Source organism: Vulpes vulpes, chromosome 2, assembly GCF_048418805.1.
Source record: "Vulpes vulpes isolate BD-2025 chromosome 2, VulVul3, whole genome shotgun sequence".
Taxonomy (NCBI): domain Eukaryota; kingdom Metazoa; phylum Chordata; class Mammalia; order Carnivora; family Canidae; genus Vulpes; species Vulpes vulpes.
The window spans coordinates 80,386,492-80,405,474 of NC_132781.1; the positions used below are offsets into that span (position 1 = coordinate 80,386,492).

The 18,983-nt window shown below is 39.8% G+C and overlaps 1 protein-coding gene across 2 annotated transcripts in view; it reads left to right on the forward strand.

Moving 5' to 3' along the window:
- Positions 1-18,715, forward strand: part of TEC (tec protein tyrosine kinase) — a 130,813-nt gene extending 112,098 nt beyond the window's left edge. For both annotated transcript variants that reach the window (XM_026016533.2, XM_072749047.1), the window contains exons 10-18: positions 1,708-1,787; positions 3,177-3,310; positions 7,551-7,625; positions 8,366-8,537; positions 8,661-8,877; positions 13,926-13,990; positions 16,667-16,785; positions 16,867-17,024; positions 18,252-18,715. In XM_026016533.2, the coding sequence (XP_025872318.2) occupies positions 1,708-1,787; positions 3,177-3,310; positions 7,551-7,625; positions 8,366-8,537; positions 8,661-8,877; positions 13,926-13,990; positions 16,667-16,785; positions 16,867-17,024; positions 18,252-18,335 (1,104 nt within the window). In that variant the 3' untranslated portion in view covers positions 18,336-18,715. The remainder of the gene's footprint in view (positions 1-1,707; positions 1,788-3,176; positions 3,311-7,550; positions 7,626-8,365; positions 8,538-8,660; positions 8,878-13,925; positions 13,991-16,666; positions 16,786-16,866; positions 17,025-18,251) is intronic.
- The last annotated feature ends 268 nt before the right edge of the window (positions 18,716-18,983 follow it).

Consider the following 18,983-nt stretch of genomic DNA (forward strand, 5'->3'; position numbering starts at 1 on the left):
AATAAGTGTTTTAATATTCTTACACTTTAAAAATAAATAAATGAAAGGATAAGATATAGTATAGAGGAAGCTACAGTGGACCAAGTCGGGAGACCTGAGTCTAGCTGTGACTTTTCTAGTCTCTTTTGCCCATCTGTAAGATAAGGAGGTTGGATTAGATGATGATCTGTATAATTATCTGCATTTATGATCTTGTTATTCTACTTAGTAGTTCTCAATTTTTTTAAACCCATGCTCTCTTTTTATCTCCTGCTTATTACCACCAGTCAGGGTTTTGCTAGACACTTATATCTGTAGTTTATGTTAAGAGAGCAAAAGCAGGGGCGGCTCAGTGGTTGAGCATCCGCCTTTGGCTCAGGTCATGATTCCGGGGTCCTGGGATCAAGTCCCGGGTTGGACTCCCTGCTGGGAGCCTGCCTCTCCCTCTGCCTGTGTCTCTGCCTCTCTCTGTGTGTCTCTCGGATAAATAAAAATAAAATCTTTAAAGAAAAAGAGAGAGAGAGAGAGCAAAAGCAGGTGACTACTTGATTCAAATGATATGTTATCATACCTACTCCCCTTATATGCCTGCCTGTGACCCCGCACAATGAGAAGCAGCTGTAGGTGGGTGGGTAGCTAGGAAGCCTAGGGTCCAGATTTTGGCTCTGCTACCTACTAGCCGTGTGATCTGGGGCAAGTTATCCAGTCTCTCTGTGCCCCATTTCCCTACCTGTGAAGTAAAGCGGGGTTAATAGTAATACCTGTCTCATAGGACATTTATGAGGATTAAATAGATCCACATATTAGAACATACACCAAAGCAATAGTAAGCTCTCAATAAGTATATGGTAGCTATTAAACGCTTTTTTACTGATCGGTAAACTATTATGATCATTAATTGCACCTAATTGTTTTCATCAGATTTATTTGTGGGGCTTTAATTCATTGTCTTTCCTTTGAATGATAAAATTTATTATTTTTTTCAACTATTAAACGCACTCTCATCTTAAAGCAATTGCAGAGCTGGAGACTGATTGTGGTGTTATTGGTGGAGAGCTATGGGAGGTTCCTAGCTTCTGCTTCTTGCTCTTTGGCTTCAAACCTGATGAGGACTTACCTTTAGTCATTCCATGTTGTTTTGTCTTTTGGCTTTTTCTGCTTGATTTACTTGTGCTTCCATCTCTCCTTTTCCGAACAGTGATATTTAACATTGATTTCCAGGGGAATTAGGGATTTTTTAAAAATGTTCTTATAAAGAGCACTGAGATATTTACAGGGAAAATGCTATGTGGATAGAAGATGATATTGAGTGAGGATTCAAAGCTTATAGCAAACATGAAAAGTATATGAAATGAAACCCTGTTATTAAGAAATGCAGTTTTTAGTAAATGTTTTCCCACATGTCCACAACTTAAAGGAATTGCAAAATCTTGTCTATTGGTTCTGGAAGGGCCCTGAGAGATCTATTGATGAAATGTCTCATGCTGGTGTATGTGAAGATTTGTGATTGTGGGGAATTGGGAGAGTATATTCTTTAGCTAATCTCGTAGCACAGTAACGTGAAGGGGAAAGTCATGCAGATGCACCCTGTTTGTAAATTGTGCTTCTCCAAAGCAGATTTTCTAGGCAAAGAATAATCGTGAAATTGTAAGATTGGTTTCTTGAATCTTCTCTATGCCATTGATACTTGTTATTGGGTTGAAAAAATTTTCTTACCTTGGATTTTAGGATAAAGAAGGTGGTTTTATGGTAAGGGATTCCAGTCAACCAGGCATGTACACCGTCTCCCTTTATACAAAGTTTGGAGGGTAAGTGATCAATCAATCAATCAATCATCTCTCTCTAAGTCTTTTTGTATGAAGTTCCTATATAGTTTGTATGCATTCCTAATTTTTAAAAAATATGCTGCATTTCAGCATTAAACAAGGAAATCTAAACTTGGTTTCTAAAGTCTGCCCTATTTTTTTTATTCATATTTCCTTATATCCATATTTCCTATACCTGGTAATTTTCTTATGGTTTTCCATTCATATCTGTTGATAATGTCTACAGAAACTTTAGCAACATTCAAGAAATAATGACCGTGTGCTTCACTAAGCACTAAATATACCACAGTGAACAAAATAGACACACGACCCTGCCCTCCAATAGCTTAGTGGGGGATTCAGACAAGCAAGCAGGCACTTAAGGTAGTACATAAAGTCCTATGCTCGGAGAGAATGTGTGTATGTGGCGGCAGGAGGGGGTTGGGGTACCATAGCCCAGAGGTATCCCAGTCAGTCGCCAATGCTGTCTGAAGACATCTAGCCAGACCTGATGGGTGATGCAGGCAGAAGTCGGAGGGAGGGGAAAGAGTGTTTCTGATTTAGGAAACTGCTTGGACCCAGAATTGAGTGAGAATATGGTGAGTTCCAGGAACTGACAAAAACATATTATAGCCAGAATGGGAGGGGTGGGGTAGGGAGGAAAGGGAACCCTAAGAGATAAAAGTAGAGGTCAGGTCACGTCAATGTCAAGAAGCTTTATTTTAAGAGCAGAGGCAGTTCTCTTGAAAGGATTTTTGGCCAGGGATGACTTGATCTGTGTTCTAGAAAGCTTTCTAAAAATAGAATTTGTACACTTTTTATAAGTCTGTTTTTTCACTTTTAGAAGTATAGGTCTTCTGAATGTTTGCAGGTTTGCCTCGATAGCAGGGACAGGGGCACCTGGGTGGCTCAGTTGGTTAAGTGGCTGCTTTCCACTGAGGTGATGATCCCGGGGTCCTGGAATCCGGCTCCGGGTTGGGCTCCCTGCCCAGTGGGGAGTCTGCTTCTCTTTGCCTCTCTGCCCTTCTCCCCACTTGTGCTCTCTCTCTCTCTCAAATAAATAAATAAAATCTTTTAAAAAATAGCAAAGGCAAAGAACAGTAGCCAGCTAATATAGTGACTTTAAGACTTTTAACTGTTGGTAAATGGAATTGGTAAATCTTTTCTTTCATAATCTCATGCAAGGGCCAAGTACACTATCAGTGACCACTTTAAGAACTTCCACCTGTTAATGTGAAAGGCGAAGCTAAGAAGAACATGGGGAAAAATAAAGTCGTACAGAGAATAGAAGGGACTCTATGTAGAGACCTGTGGCTGCCTGGTGGAAAATATCTTAAGAATGAAGTTACGTGATTCCAGCTTGGTGCTAACACATTTGGATTTCCATTTCAGGGAGGGCTCATCAGGTTTCAGGCATTATCATATAAAGGAAACAACAACATCCCCAAAGAAGTATTATCTGGCCGAAAAACATGCTTTTGGTTCAATTCCCGAGATTATTGAATATCATAAGCACAACGCAGCAGGTAAGTGATCTATTAAAACATTTTTCAGATAGAGGGTAGTGATTAAAATGAACAGACACTGTGATGAATTCTTGCCTTGAGCAGTTTCAGTTTGTAGTTAATTTTAGAATGTGATTAAAAATTATTGCATATTAAGGAAGTGAGATATATATATATATATATATACACACACACACACACACACACAAAGAAAAAAATGGAAGTAATATTAAATCCCATAAAAAGCTGTCTTGACCTTAGAACATGAGTTATTCTTGTTGTATATGATAAATGTTCACATTTCTGTGATTTATACCCTTGGTGCTGACAAAGGCTCTTTGCCTGACCAATCGTCAGTCAGGCTCCTGAACCATCCTCTAGACCCATTTGTGCACTTTCTTGTAAAATCCAGTTTTTCAAAATAACTCTGCTAAGTCAGTTGAACCAGAGTTCCCACCTTGACATCTGATGTCTGCTCATGCTCAATATCTGGTCAGGTTCCTTATTTTCCACCAGGTGATGTCTGGTCACCCTGGCTTGTCTTCAGCAAGATCCTTTTAGATTGGTGTATCCCAGAAACCCCTACTGCCCAGCATTTCTCTTAGTAGTTTAACATCCACTGACTCCTACCCTACTCCTTGGCTATAAATTCCCATTTGTCCATGCTTTGGAGTTGAGCCCAATCTCTCTCAAGCTCTACAACCCCATTGCAGTGGTCCATATTCCAATCACAGTGGTCCTGAATACAGTGTGCTTTATACCATCTATAGAAGTGTCTTTGACTGGTTTCCTTTCTTCAGCGGTTCTGAAACGAACACCCAAGGTATGTCCATGTTAGAGTTGTTACCGAAGCTGCCAGACAAGCTCAGGGTTTAGGGCTATGCTATTGGCTTCCAAAGACTGGAGTCATCGTGTCCTGGACATGAAGTTTTCCATCTTCTTGAATCTCTGCTATTCTCACTACCAGAATGGGAACAAACCAAACACCAAAAACAGAAACCGCATTGGTGCCCATTTCCTTAGCTAATGATAGGACTAGTTCATTGGGGCATAATTTAAATATCATAAAATATACCCATTTAAAGTATACAGGTAAATGGTCATTAGTATATTTAAAGTGGTGCCAACTATCACCGTAATCTAAGAACATTTTTGTCATCCCCAAGAGAAATCTTGTACCCATCACCTGTCACCCCTTGTCCCCCTTTCGTTCATCTAGCCCCTGGCAACTGGTAACCTGTCTGCCGTCTCTGCAGATTTGCCAATTCTGGACATTTCATATAAATGGAATCATACAATATGTGGTCTGTTGTGACTGGCTTGTGTGACTTCATGTGATGTTTCTGACATTTGTCTATATTGTAGCCTCTGTACGTGCTCCATTCCTTTTTATTGAAAAATAAGAATCTACTGTGTTAATTTCATTTATCCATTTTGTCATCATTCATCAGTTGGTGGACATATGGGGTGTTTCCACATTTTGGCTGTTCTGAATAATGCTGCTGTGAACATTTGTGTACAAGTTTTTGCATGGAAATATCTTTCACTTCTCTTGGTGGCTTACCTACGAGTGATTTTGCTGGGTTATGTGTTAATTCTGTGTTTAACATGTGGGGAGCTTCTTATATATCAATTTATCCCCCCAAAGAACTTTTTGTGATCTCTTATTCTGTTATTTTCTTTTTTTACTATTCACATTCCCTTATTTCTTTATGTGTCTGTATTCTTGTATAAATTTTATTCTTCACCATTATCTAAATTCACTCATTTAGCAAACATGTTTTGAGTGCCCATTACACGCCAGGAACTATTGCCTGGCTCTAGGGAGATTATGGTGGCGTCACTGGTGACTCTCACAGGTAAGATCCTGTCTCTCATCTTACCATCTGGTGAGGGAGACAGAGATATAGAACAATTTAAAGTTACTGTGAGGGGATTCCTGGGTGGCGCAGTAGTTTAGCGCCTGCCTTTGGCCCAGAGTGCGATTCTGGAGACCCGGGATCGAATCCCACGTCGGGCTCCCGGTGCATGGAGCCTGCTTCTCCCTCTGCCTATGTCTCTGCCTCTCTCTCTGTCTCTCTCTGTGTCACTATCATAAAAATAAATAAAAATTAAAAAAAAATAAAGTTACTGTGAGATATGTCGTAACCGAAGAGTGCTCTGGGTGCTTATAGGAGAGATACCTGCCATTTCTTCATGTTTAGTGCTGTGTGTCTAACCTACCTCACTGATTTCCAGTAGTTGGGTGTTCCCAGTTGTTGATATTTTATATCCTTTTTTTCCCCCAAATTTTAATTTGATCCTGCTTAGTTAACATACAGTATTGGTTTGAGGAGTAGAATTAAGTGGTTCATCTCTTACATACAACACCCAGTGCTCATCACAACAAGTGCCTTCCTTAATACCCATCACCCATGTAGCCCATTCCCCACTCACCCCCTCCATCAACTCTCAGTTTTTTCTCTATTGTTAAGAGTCTCTTATGGTTTGTTTCCTTCTCTCTTTTTCCTCCCTCCCATGTGTTCATCTGTTTTGTTTCTTAAATACCACATATGAATGAGATCATGTGGTATTTGTCTTGACAAATGACTTATTTGGCTTGACATAATATCTTCTGGCTCCATCTATGTCATTGCCAATGGTAAGATTTCATTCTTTTTGATGGCTGAGTAATAGTCCATTTTATATATACGCCCCATCTTCTTTATTTGTTTATTAGTCAGTGGACATTTGGGATCTTTCCATAGTTTGGCTGTTGTTGATAATGCTGCTATAAACATCAGGGTGCATGTACCCCTTTGAGTCGGTATTTTTGTGTCCTTTGTGTAAATGCCTAATAGTGCAATGGCTGAGTCATAGGGTAGCTCTATTTTTAACTTTTCAGGGAAACTTCCTACTTTCTCCAGAGTGGCTGCACCAGTTTGCTTTCTCACCAACAGTACAAGAGGGTTCCCCTTTCTCCACATCCTTGCCAACATCTGTTGTTTCCTGAATTGTTAATTTTAGCCATTTTGACTGGTGTGAGGTGTGATCTCATTGTGGTTTTGATTTGTATTTCCCTGTTGATGAGTGATGTTGAGCATCTTATCATGTGCCTGTTGGCCGTCTGGATGTCTTCTTTGGGGAAATGTCTATTCATGTCTTCTGCCCATTTCTTTGCTAGATTATGTGTTTGATAAATTCTTCATAAATTTTGCATACTAACTCTTTACCAAATAATGTCATTTGCAAATATCTTCTCCCATTCCATAGATTGCCTTTTAGTTTTGTTGATTGTTTCCTGTGCTGTGCAGAAATTTTTATCTTGTCCTAGTAGTTCACTTTTACTTTTGTTTCCCTTGCCTCCAGAGACATGTCTAATAAGAAGTTGCTACAGCCAAGGTCAAAGAGGTTGCTGCCTGTATTCTCCTCTGGGATTTTAATGGTTTCCTGTCTTGCATTTAGGTCTTTTATCCATTTTGAATTTATTTTTGTGTACAGTATGAGGAAATGGTCCAATATCATTCTTCTGCATGTGACTGTCCAGTTTTCCCAACACCGCTTGTTGAAGAGACTGTCCTTTTTCCACTGGATATTCTTCCCCTGTTTTGTTGAAGATGAGTTGACCATATGGCTGTGGGTTCATTTCTGGGTTTTCTGTTCTGTTCCATTGATCTGTGTGTTGGTTTTTGTGCCAGTACTGTACTGTCTTGATGATTATAGCTTTGTAATATAGCTTGTAAACGTGGAATCGTGATGTCTCCAGCTTTGCTTTTCTTTTTCAGCATTACTTTGGCGACTTGGGGTCCCTGCTGTTGATATCTTAGAGCTCCATATTTATGATAAGATTGCTAGTGTTTAGTTACTCACGGTGACTCATGTTAATTTTTGAGACTACTGTAATTCCCTTTCATAGTTCAGATCACATTGGAAAAGAACGTGAAAGAATTTAAAATGTTTGAGAATATGCTAGCAGAGTGCTCGATAAACACTTAGTATTGAAAAGGCCATGTTTTTTGGGTGAATAAAAATGTATTTTAAAAAGTTTTTTATGTTCCATAAAAATATGAAATTGTCAGTTCAAAGAACAGGATCATCTTCCTGCCTGCCTTCTGCTCTTTTCATATTTTGTTAGCATATAGCAGAGTGCTGCGTGTACACACAGTGGATGAGCACTAAGTGAATAAATGAATGACCTTTATACATGAGCATCTAAGTTTGTGCATTTCCATGCAGAATGATTTAGAATGAATTCAATCACAGTGCTTTCTCTGACTTCCAGGACTTGTCACAAGGCTGCGGTACCCAGTTAGTACGAAGGAGAAGAATGCACCAACCACTGCAGGATTCAGCTATGGTAACTCATTTTTTAGTTGCATTGGCTAATTTTCCTTGGGGGAAAAAAAACCCATTACCACAAGACCAGTTTAGAGGTTTAGAATTCCACATAAGTGGAACTGCTTTTATAGTTTTATAATACGGGTTTTTGGGGGATTATACTAGTAGCTATGGTAACCCTAGGTTTTCTGTTTTCATCATTATTCATAATGCAGCAGAAAACTTCCTCTGGGTGAAGAATAAGCATTACCATGTCATTTCTAAAATAAATCAAATCCTTTTGTGGTTCTCACCAGCTTGATTGGTTACTCACAGGAAAGTAAGGATGAAGGTAATAAAGAAGGCATCCAGCTTGATTGTCTTTGCTGCTTCTAGCAAAAAGCCTTTTAAACAGAAGATTAAATTCTTTCCAAGCTGATGTCTTGGGGGCAGGGGGGAAGAATGGTAAGAAGGTAGTATTTGATTTAGGTTTATTCCTAAGTACCTTTAAGCTCTATTATTATTAGCCTGTTACTCAGCATCTTTTGCCTTCTCCTGTTTGCTTTACTTGCACTGTGACAGCTTTGAAGGACGCATCCTCCCCAGGGTGTGGAAAGCCACCTTCTGTAGTTTAGATGCAGGTTGCAAGTCTATGTTTTACTGCTAATTGCATTATCCTGTAACTTTGACATGGCCCTTGGTTGTAGTTTCTTTGCTTCCCGCTGTTTCACGCTGTGTTCTCCTTATTAAACATTATCACCTTCCCCCTCTGTCTGACAGAAAAATGGGAGATCAACCCTTCAGAGCTGACCTTTATGAGGGAACTGGGGAGCGGACTGTTTGGAGTGGTGAGGCTCGGCAAGTGGAGAGCCCAGTACAAGGTGGCGATCAAAGCTATCAAGGAAGGTGCCATGTGTGAGGAAGACTTTATAGAAGAAGCTAAAGTGATGATGTAAGTGACCACGTGCTTTCTGATTCCTCTTTTTGCATCAGAAAGTAGCCCCTCACCAGCCTAATAGGCCTGCGGTTTTCTTTTCCTATAGTTAACAGTATGTATGCATGACTTCCCTCCCAGGAAGCTGACACACCCGAAGCTAGTGCAGCTTTACGGTGTGTGCACCCAGCAGAAACCAATTTACATCGTCACCGAGTTCATGGAAAGGGGTTGTCTTCTGAATTTCCTCCGACAGAGACAAGGTCATTTGAGTAGAGATGTGCTGCTGAGCATGTGTCAAGATGTGTGTGAAGGGATGGAGTACCTGGAGAGAAACAGCTTCATCCACAGAGATCTGGTAATCATAACCACCTGTATTCTCCTCCCTGGCCGAAGTCCTTCGTCATACTGGGGCAACAAATGAGCAGTGACGTGTTAATATCCAATTTCTGTTTTCTTTTTTTTTTCTTTTTTTAAGATTTTATTTATTTATTCATGAGAGACACAGAGAGAGAGAGGCAGAGACATAGGCAGAGGGAGAAGCAGGCTCCCTGCAGGGAGCCCGATGTGGGACTGGATCCCAGGACCCCAGGATCATGACCTGAGCTGAAGGCAGATGCCCAACCGCTGAGCCACCCCAGGCTCCCCTCCAATTTGTTTTCAACAATGTTTTACCATTACCTTTAAACTTGGGAAATTTAACTCGCCTCATAATTTTGACAGAAAAATCTTGATTAAATCTAATACATATAATACATAATTACATAGGCAGTTGTATAAAGAATACATAATTATATAGGTCACTGTTCCTGAGCAACTTAAACATATATTAACTATTTGGTCTCCAAAAGAATCCCATCTGATAGTCGCAACAGGCTTTCTGATCATCATTGTTTCACAGATAAAATTAGCTTGAGAGAAGTGAAATGACTTGTGTAAGGTGATAAATGGGGGAGTGTAAGGGTTGACTCCTCCTTTCACTAAATCCTGACCTCTTTTCCACCTCACACAATGTAAGCAGAAGCTATAACAGAAATCCTTGGTTTATTTTTCTGATTTCTCAAATCACTTGGTAAACATGGAGGCTCATGTTAACTCCTGAGAATACTAGAGAAAGGAATATTATTGGTTCTAAAATATGGTGGTGGAGACAATCTTTCCTTTCTCCTACTCTTTCTCCCTATCTCCTCCATTCTTTTTTTTTTTTTTCCTCTCTTTTTCTTCTCTGAACTTAGGGCATAATTAAGAGCTGAAAGTTTGTAAATAGAAGGCCTGACTTCTTGATGTGTTGTAGTGTAGTTATCGAATGTCTCTTAGAATCTGTTTCTGTATTTATAAGTTGTGAGTGGGTTATAATATTCATTTGCTCACAAGACTGTTTCCCAGCTTTATTGAGATATAATTGATGAAATTGCTTATATTTAAAGTAAACATAATAACAATACATATATATGCATTGTAAAATGATTATCGTAGTCATATTTATTGTATCCATACCTCACTATGGTGAGAATGCTTAAGATTTACTCTCAGTAAATTACAAATAAACAATAAAGTATTATGAATTATAGGTATCATGCTATCCATTAGATCCTCAGAACATATTGACTTCTACATTTTTTTAAGATTTCACATATAAATGGTATCATACGGTATTTGCCTTTCTATCTGGCTTATTTCATTTAGCATAATGCCCTCCAGGTTCATCCATGTTGCCCTAAAGTTTCTTTTAGCTGAATAATATTCCACTGTATAGATATACCACATCTTTATTCACTCATCAGTTGATGGACAGTTAGATTATTTCCTAGCTTGGCTGTTGTGAGTAATGCTCCTATAAATATGGGAGTTCAGAGATCTCTCTGAGGTTCTGATTTCATTTCCTTTGGTATATATTCAGAGGTAGAGTTACTGGATCATACTTTCAATTTTTTTTTTAATAAACTCCATACTGTTTTCCATAATGGCTGTGCCAGTTTACATTCCTTCAAATAGTATGCAAGGGTTCCCCCTTCTCCATTTTTTCTTCCTTGCCAACTTTTGTTATCTCTTGCATTTTTTGATAATAGCCATCCTGCAGGTGTGAGATAGTATCTCATTGTGATTTTGATTTGCATTTCTCTGATAATTAATGATGTTAAACACCTTCTCATGTACCTCTTGGCCATTTGTATACGTGGGGTTTTTTCTGAAAAATGTGTATTCAGGTTCTTTGCTCCTTGTAAAAATTGGATTATTTACTTTTTTGAGTTGTATGAGTTCCTTGTGTATTTTATATATTAACTCTTTATCAGATATATGGTTCTGCAAATATGTTTTCCCATTCCGTAGTTTCCCTTTTATTTTATTGATGGTTTCCTTTGCTGTGCAAAGGTTTTTAGTTTGATGTAGGTCACTTATTTATTTTTGCTTTTGTTGCTTGTGCTTTTGGTGTCATACCAAAAATTCATTGCCCAGACCGTGTCTGGGAGCTTTTTCCATGTTTTCTTCTAGGAGTTTTATAGTTTCAGGTCTTACATTTAAGTCTTTAATCCACTTCAAGTTAATTTTTCTGTGTGGTATAAGATCAAGATCCAATTTCATTCTTTTGCATGTGAATATCCAGTTTTGTCAGCACCATTTGTTGAAGAGACTGTCTTTTCCCCACTGTGTGTTCTTGGCCCCTTTGTCAAAGATTAGTTGAATGCATGGATTTATTTCTGCACTCTGTATCCTTTTCCAATGGTCTGTATTTGTTTTTCTGCTAGTACCATACTGTTTTGATTACTATACCTTTGTATACAGTTTGAAATCAGACCATGTGATGCCTCTAGCTTTGTTCTCAGTCTTTCCCAAGATTGTTTGTGGCTCCTTGAGGTCTTTTGTAGTTACATATAAATTTTAGGTTGTTTTTTCTATTTGTGAACTATGCCAAAGGATTTTTGAAAGAGATTACATCAAGTCTGTAGATGGCTTTGGGTGGTACAGATTTTTCATTAATATCAATTTTCCCAACCCATGAACATGGAGCTTTCCATTTATTTGTGTTGTCTTCAGGTTTTTTCATCAGAAGTCTTATAGTTTTCAGGGTCTGGATTTTGCCTTTGTGGTTAAATTTATTCCTATGTATGTTATTGTTTTTGATGCTATCTTAAGTATACTTGTTTTCTTAATTTCTTTCAGCTATTTTATTGTTAGTGTATAGAAATGCAACTGATTTTTGTGTGTTCATTTTGTATCATGCAACTTTACTGAGATCATCTATTCTATTTTTTTTTTTTTGTTTTTGGTGGTAGAGTATTTAGAGTTTTCAATACCTAATATCATGTCAACTGCAAACAGAAACTTTAATTTTGCTTTCCAATTTGGATGCCGTTCCTATTTCTTGCTTAGTTGCTCTGGCTAGGTCTTTCAGTAATGTGGAATAGATGTGGTTAAGTGGGCATCATTGTTTTGTTCTCGATCTTAGAGGAAGGGTTTTAGCTTCTAAGTATGACGTTAGGTGTGGGTTTGTCATACATAACCTTTATTTAGTTTGTTGAGGTACATTCCTTCTATACTGACTTGTTGAGAGTTTTTATAAATGGATGTTGAATTTTCTCAAATGCTTCTTCTGCTTCTATTGAGATGATCATATGATTTTTATCTTTCATTTTGTTAATGTGGTATGTATATCACATTTATTGATCTGCATATATTGAACCATCCTTGTGTCCTGGGGATGAGTCCCACTTGATCATGATGTATGGTCCCTTTAATGTGCTGTTGAATTGCGTTTGCAAATATTTTGTTGAGGATTTCTTTTTATCTGTGTTCATCAGGGATATTGACCTGTACTTTTCTTCTCTGGTAGTATCCTCATCTAGTTCTAGTGTCAGGGTAATGCTTACCTCACAAAATGAGATTGACAATAATCTCTCCTCTTCAATTTTTTGGAAGAGCTTGAGAAGATTTGCTGTTAATTCTTCTCCAAATGTTTCATAGAATTCACCAGTGAAGCCATCTGGCCCTGGGCTTTTCCTGTACAGGACTGTTTTAAAGATCGAACTATGTGATTGGGGCAAAGAGTCTGTAAAACAGATGCGATATATATGTAACATTCATTATTGTTGTTATGCTCAGTGATGATAAAGAATGTCTCTTTGTCATATTGAAAGTTGTGAACTGGGGCGCCTGGGTAGTTCAGTCGGTTAAGTGTTAGCCTTCCGCTCAGGTCATGATCCCAGGGTCCTGCTCAGTGGGGAGCCTGCTTCTCCCTCTCCCTCTGCCATTCCCCCTGCTTGTTTTTTCTCTCCTTTCTCTGTCACATAAATAAAATCTTTAAAAAAAATAATGAAGTTGTGAACTGAGCACCTTCCTCTTTTATTTTGTACTTTCAAAACTGCTGAAAGTCCAGTGCCTACCTGCATATGGCAGACTGCATCTGTCCACACAGATCATATCTTGGTGGAAGCAGTTCCGATAATTTTGCGCTCATTATACTGACATCACGATAGTAAGTTTGTATCACCCTTGAGGGGAGGATTGTGATGCTCCTTTTGGGCAAAGAATGCTGTTGACCATGAAGTGAAGTAATTATAAGGTATCTCCATAGGAAGATCGGGGGGCAAATCTGGGGAACTTGAGAAGAGACTCTTAAAATACATTCAGCAGGAATAATCTCATATAAGTGGAATTGCCACCTACAGAGAGTAAAATGCTAGAAGTGTCAGGAATAAAAAATGTGTCTTAGTCCATAGGTTATGGCATTAAAGATATTATTTTCCTTCTGAGAAATACTGTGTCTTTTTACCAAACTGTTTTCTTGAGTCTTGTAACCTTAAAGAATGGGTAAGAAAATATACATTAAATAATCCAGAATTACATTTGACTAATTTCGTATGTCATATCACAATATACTGGATTATTTAATGACAAGGCAACTACGTTACATGTGGCTGGCATTTTGTTTTGTTTTGTTTTGTTTTGTTTTGTTTTGTTTTGACTGAGATCAGGATGATCAATCACTGAGCAAAACCTGTTGGGTAAAAGATCAGTTACCTCTCACTTTGTTGTGTGTTATTAAACTCACCTAGTGAGAACCTGGAATAAGGACTTCAAGAGATGTCATCATCAATAAGAAAACCTGACAATTTAGTAAAAAGAGAAATGGGAGGGGGGAAAGCAGGTTAGTCTTCGTTTAGGTGTGATAGTTGGTAAAGTCATGTAATCAAGTCTTATCGCACTTATGTCTTTCTGATTTTTCTACCCATTGTTTCAAATATATGTTGAAGACATTTCTATAGCAATAAATCCAATTTATCAAGGGACATTTCCACCTTCTGTCCATGTTGGCTGGGATGTACTAAATTTAATATAAACAGAATTTACATTTTTCTACCCTGTAAAGCTTTGTAACTAATACACCATTGAAATGTTACTTTCCAGGCTGCCAGAAATTGTCTAGTAAATGAGGCAGGAGTTGTGAAAGTGTCAGATTTTGGAATGGCCAGGTAAGGCTGAGTCTATGTGAATATTTTCTGTCAATTTTGGATTAAATTAATACGTACCTTTGAAGGCATAGAAAGCCTGACCTTTTATTTATTTATTTTTTTTTGGGAGTTTGACTGTGTCAGCTTCTTTCTCTGAGGGCTGCCGAAGAGCTGTTTTTAAACCACATCTTTTGTTCTGTTAGCAAAATGTTTGTAGGATCCGTCATTTTCATGGGAAAACTAATTGGCTTTTCTGCTTCTTCATGTGTTTTTGATGTAGGGCAATAAAATAAATTAGATTATCTGTATTTTGAAAATTTTCTTTGCTGAATGTATCCGTTTTGACTGTTACCATGGGCTGCTTCTCAGGTAAACAAATTGTTGAGAAATAATAACTGCTTTATGCTTTATTATGTGGCGTCCGGTAATAGTCACATTAACTTGTAGAATTAATAAGCCCGGGGGGTAATCTGCACTGATGAAGTAGCAAGGAAATCTTGTTAGCTGCTGTGAGATACATAAATTTGTTAAAAAAAAAAAAAAAAAAAGGCATATATACATTGCGATGTTAATAATTTTCTCCACTAGGTGGTAGCAGAGCCTGGTAAATATACTACTTTCATTTCTCCCTGGCCTGAGTTGGGTTCCTAGAGTCTTTGTTTTCACAGAAATGTGTTTAGGGGTAAACGTTCTTAGAATCCCCAAGTCTGTTGTGTTTTCATTCTCTTAATTTTTGTCATTTTTAAAAGAGTGTTAGAAGAGACCTTTAGAAAGTATTGTTTGTCCTTTCCCTCCTCTCTCTCTATTCACTCATCCCTACATCCCTCTGTAGTACATCCCTCAGGTGCCTACCGTGTAGCTGGGTGTTAGGCTGACCCATAGCAGGGAGTAAGGCATATGAGCCCCTGCCCCTATGCAGCTCGTATTCAGGAGGAGAAAGAGAGACAGAAGAACTGAGAGATGGCCAAGGGAGGAAAAACACAGTGATGTGCCAGCACGGGGGTCAGCGTACTAAGGCCTCTGGCCCAGGTTGTAACTCAACACCTTTTTGTTGTTGTTGTCGGCTTGTGAGCCGACAGTGGTTTGCCAATTTTTAAATGGTCAGCAACAATGAAAAGAATTTTCGGACACATTGAAAATCATATGACATTCAGGCATCAGTGTCCATAAATAAGATGTTATTGGGACCCAGCCCCACTCGTTGGGTGTTGTCTGTGGCTGCTTTCACACGACGAAGGCAGAGTTGGATAGCGGTGACAGAGACTGTATGGCCCGAGAAATAGGAAATATTCATGGTCTGGCCCTTTACAGAAAAAATGCGCTCACCCCTAAAGTAGGGGGCACATGGGACTGGTGGGGGGTGGTGCAGTGCTGAGCGATGGTGCAGGGCGGGGTAGCAGCAGCTGCTTCAGATCTGGAGCTCTGGGAGGCCCTTCGAGACTGGGCTGCTTGAAGAGAGACCGAAAAGACAGAAGTAGCCAGTTAGGTGGAGATCTGAGGATAAACTCTTCCAGGTGGAAGAAACAGCGAGTATAAAAGCTTAAAATCTGGGGCCCGCGTGGCCTACTCAAGGAGCTGAGAGAGGGCCAGGGCTGCTGGTCCAGGGCCAGGCACGTCGGCCCCAGGACACACAGGCCACGTTTAGCTCCTGACAGTCCTCTAGTTTCACGTTTGATTTTTTTTGTGTGTTTGGCTTTCAGAAAATGTGTGCTTTTGCACCAGCCCCTCTAAAACACTCGTTAGACATTAAATTCAGAACCGCCCCCCACCCCAACGGACAGGCAAGTTAAGCCAACTCGTGGCAGCATGGTTACCATGCAGCAAAGGAAGTTTGTGCCATTATTTGAATGTTTTCTCACGGAGGTTTTAGAAATTAGCTTTACACATTCCGATCCTACGTAAACGCATTCCTCTTGTGAATACATACTGAGCACATCACAGGAAGGGCTGAGTTCTCCATATCTCCCACCTGCTCACGGGTCTTTCCCAGAGGTAGCCAGAAGTTTGCAGGTGGCGCGTGTCCTTCCAGAAAGATGTAAGTGTGCTTGCATAGCAAAGATCACAGAGTATTGTTTTGAAAGTGTATGTGAGAGTGTGAGTGTGTGAGTGTGCGTGTGTGTGTGGGAGGGATGTCATGGTATATAAATATATATGCCACCATTGACATATGTCATTTTGCAATTTGCTTTTTTCATTTGCAGTAGGTGTAAATTGTACTCTGTGGAATCGTGGGGGCCCAAAGCACGTGTCTCCCCAAACGCCCTGCACCACTTCCTTTAGAGCAGCTCCGCTTTAGATGTTTTACATGTGGGGCCTTTGGGTTAAATTCTGTTTAAAGAACAAAATTGCTTAACCCCTCCCTCTCCCCCCCGCAAAAAAAAAAAAAACAAAAAAATTTGCTAACTCTTTAAATGTGTTCTGCCCCTATCGCCTTATAAAAAAGAAAAACGCACAGAAAAATGAAAGTGTAGATTCTGATGTTACAGGGCATCCATCTCAAGCACATAAGTGAAGCTGAGAGGAAGATGGAAATCACCAGGCGTGGCCACTGAGGCAAACATTTAGCTTCAACCGGATGCTTCTTGGACTTCAGTCAACTGTGTTTTTGATTCTAAGAGGAACAAAAAAATGTAAAGAACGTGTACAACATGTAATTCGTAACTCAGAGGCGTAAACCTATGGTTTGTCTTACTTTAGGTATGTCCTGGATGATCAATACACAAGTTCTTCTGGTGCAAAATTTCCAGTGAAGTGGTGTCCACCCGAGGTGTTTAATTACAGCCGCTTTAGTAGCAAATCGGACGTCTGGTCATTTGGTAAGAACACGGTTCATTTTTCCTCAGCTCTCCTTGGATGAGGCAGTGGATGCATCCTTTGTAATCCTTATTCTTTCCTAGGTGTTTTAATGTGGGAAATATTCACTGAAGGCAAGATGCCCTTTGAGAAAAACACCAACTATGAAGTGGTAACCATGGTTACCCGGGGCCACCGACTCTACAGGCCGAAGTTGGCGTCCAAATACGTATACGAGGTGATGCTGAGATGTTGGCAGGAGGTAGAAAAATTTTTGTGCTTTCTTTCTGAATCTCTAAAACATTTAGGTATCTGGGCTTGGTAGATTAAGAGTGTATAGTCTTTGCAGCCTGGTGAGTTAGTACGTGGTGTATATGGTTTTAAACCCTAGGTCGAAAGCCAACCCTCTCAAGTCAGTTCTGAATAACGAGAAGAAGGTGGTGAAGAAGTGGAAAACGATAAAAATTAAAATCATAAATTCAGTCAACTGTGGACATTCAGTCAACAATTCCCCAAGCCCAAGTGGAAATCCTGTCACAGTTGCCCGAGTTAGGGACTCAGGGAATAAGTCCGGAGAAGTAGCTCTTCTTTCACCGGACTGCTTGGATTTTTGAAGTATAAAACTCTTCGACCAGAGAGGGTTTCTTTCACCAAACGTCGACTTCCCCCAGGTCTCTTTCCTCACAGCCTTTGGCAGTTTTCCTTCCTGGTGTTTTAAAACGTCACTTCATAGATGAGACACCAAAATGATTTTGGAAAGATTATATAATATCAGCTCACATGTATTGTGTGGAAAGGTTATAATATCAGCTCACGTGTATTGTGTGCTAGGCACTGTACTACGTGCTTTAGATTTCGTTCTCAGAAGAACCTTTTGAGATGCAGAGATTTTTACTGTGACCACTTTGTGGATGAGAAGACCAGGGCTTCTGAAGCTGACCCTTGCCCAAGGCCACTTTGCTATAGAGAAGCAGAGCCCATGCTCTTGAACTCTTGCAATAATGTCTTTGGAGACATTATTGTCTCCAAAGAACACTGATTGGGATGGAGAGACCTGAGCAGGAAGTGTTGCTGGGGGTGGGAGAGGACGGTGGGAGCAAAGGTCAGATGGTGGTAGTGAGTGCAGGGTGTGTACAGATTGGTCTAAGTGAGTAGAGAGCCAACATGAGGGTTCTTGTGGGAAATGAAATTGGGCAGCAAGAGGGTGCAGGAGGGACAAGTTATAGAGGCGCTGCAGGTCAGCAGGCCTTGGTGTTGCAGGCGGTAAGGAGCTCTGTCAGACCTTGAACGGAGACCCACAAGCAGCGTATAGAAAGGTTCGTTTCGCCACTCGCCACAGTATGTGCGGGGTAGAGTAGACCCATTTGGAGACACCTGAGTGCTCTAGTCCCGAAGCAATGTGTGCTATGTGACGTGAGTTTGAGCAGTGAGAAATTATTTGGGGGATGAATTCTGGAACCCACAGCTTCTCTTTGATTTTGAATCGTAGAAACCAGAGGGAAGGCCTTCCTTTGAAGATTTGCTGCGCACAATAGATGAGCTAGTCGAGTGCGAAGAAACTTTTGGACGATGAGTGGTGTTGTGATCCGTGGCATCCAGCTTCTGAAGCATGAGGAAGAGATGGCCCTTTGTGGCTAACTTTTAATTTATTTAGTACTTGGACATGTAGACGGTTTTACTTACAAAGTGGAAACACCTAAAGCATTTGCTTCTAGCCCAAATGGGAGCTCTGGGACTGAATCCTTCCAACTATGGAAATGCTGCCTAGGGAGGGTGATTAAGAACACTCGCTTTTATCCATCCCACAAGTACTTGAGTGCCCACCGTGTGCTAGGTACTATGCCCGGGCCCCACGCTTTGCCCATCTTAGGGGTGTATGGAGGGCCACGTTAGCTGGTACACCGGTACACTGGAAGGTCAGGCTATTTGGGAAGGAAAAGGGAATTAGAATCTTATTCCAGCAGCCCTTCTCTTTTCCTTGACTTCTACAGAAATCTGGGCCTGAGGCTTTGTCTAGAATGTGGGTTCTGAGTGAATCAGGAACCCACCTTGGATAAGAACGCATCCTTTGTTTTGAAAACATCTGTTTTCAAGACTGCCATGAGTATTGTTAAAAAATATTTGTATGCTGTATATATTGTAAATATATATAATATATAAAGATATATATTTATAAGAAACATGAGTTGTCTTTTAATTAAAAATTCTAATTCTGTAACAT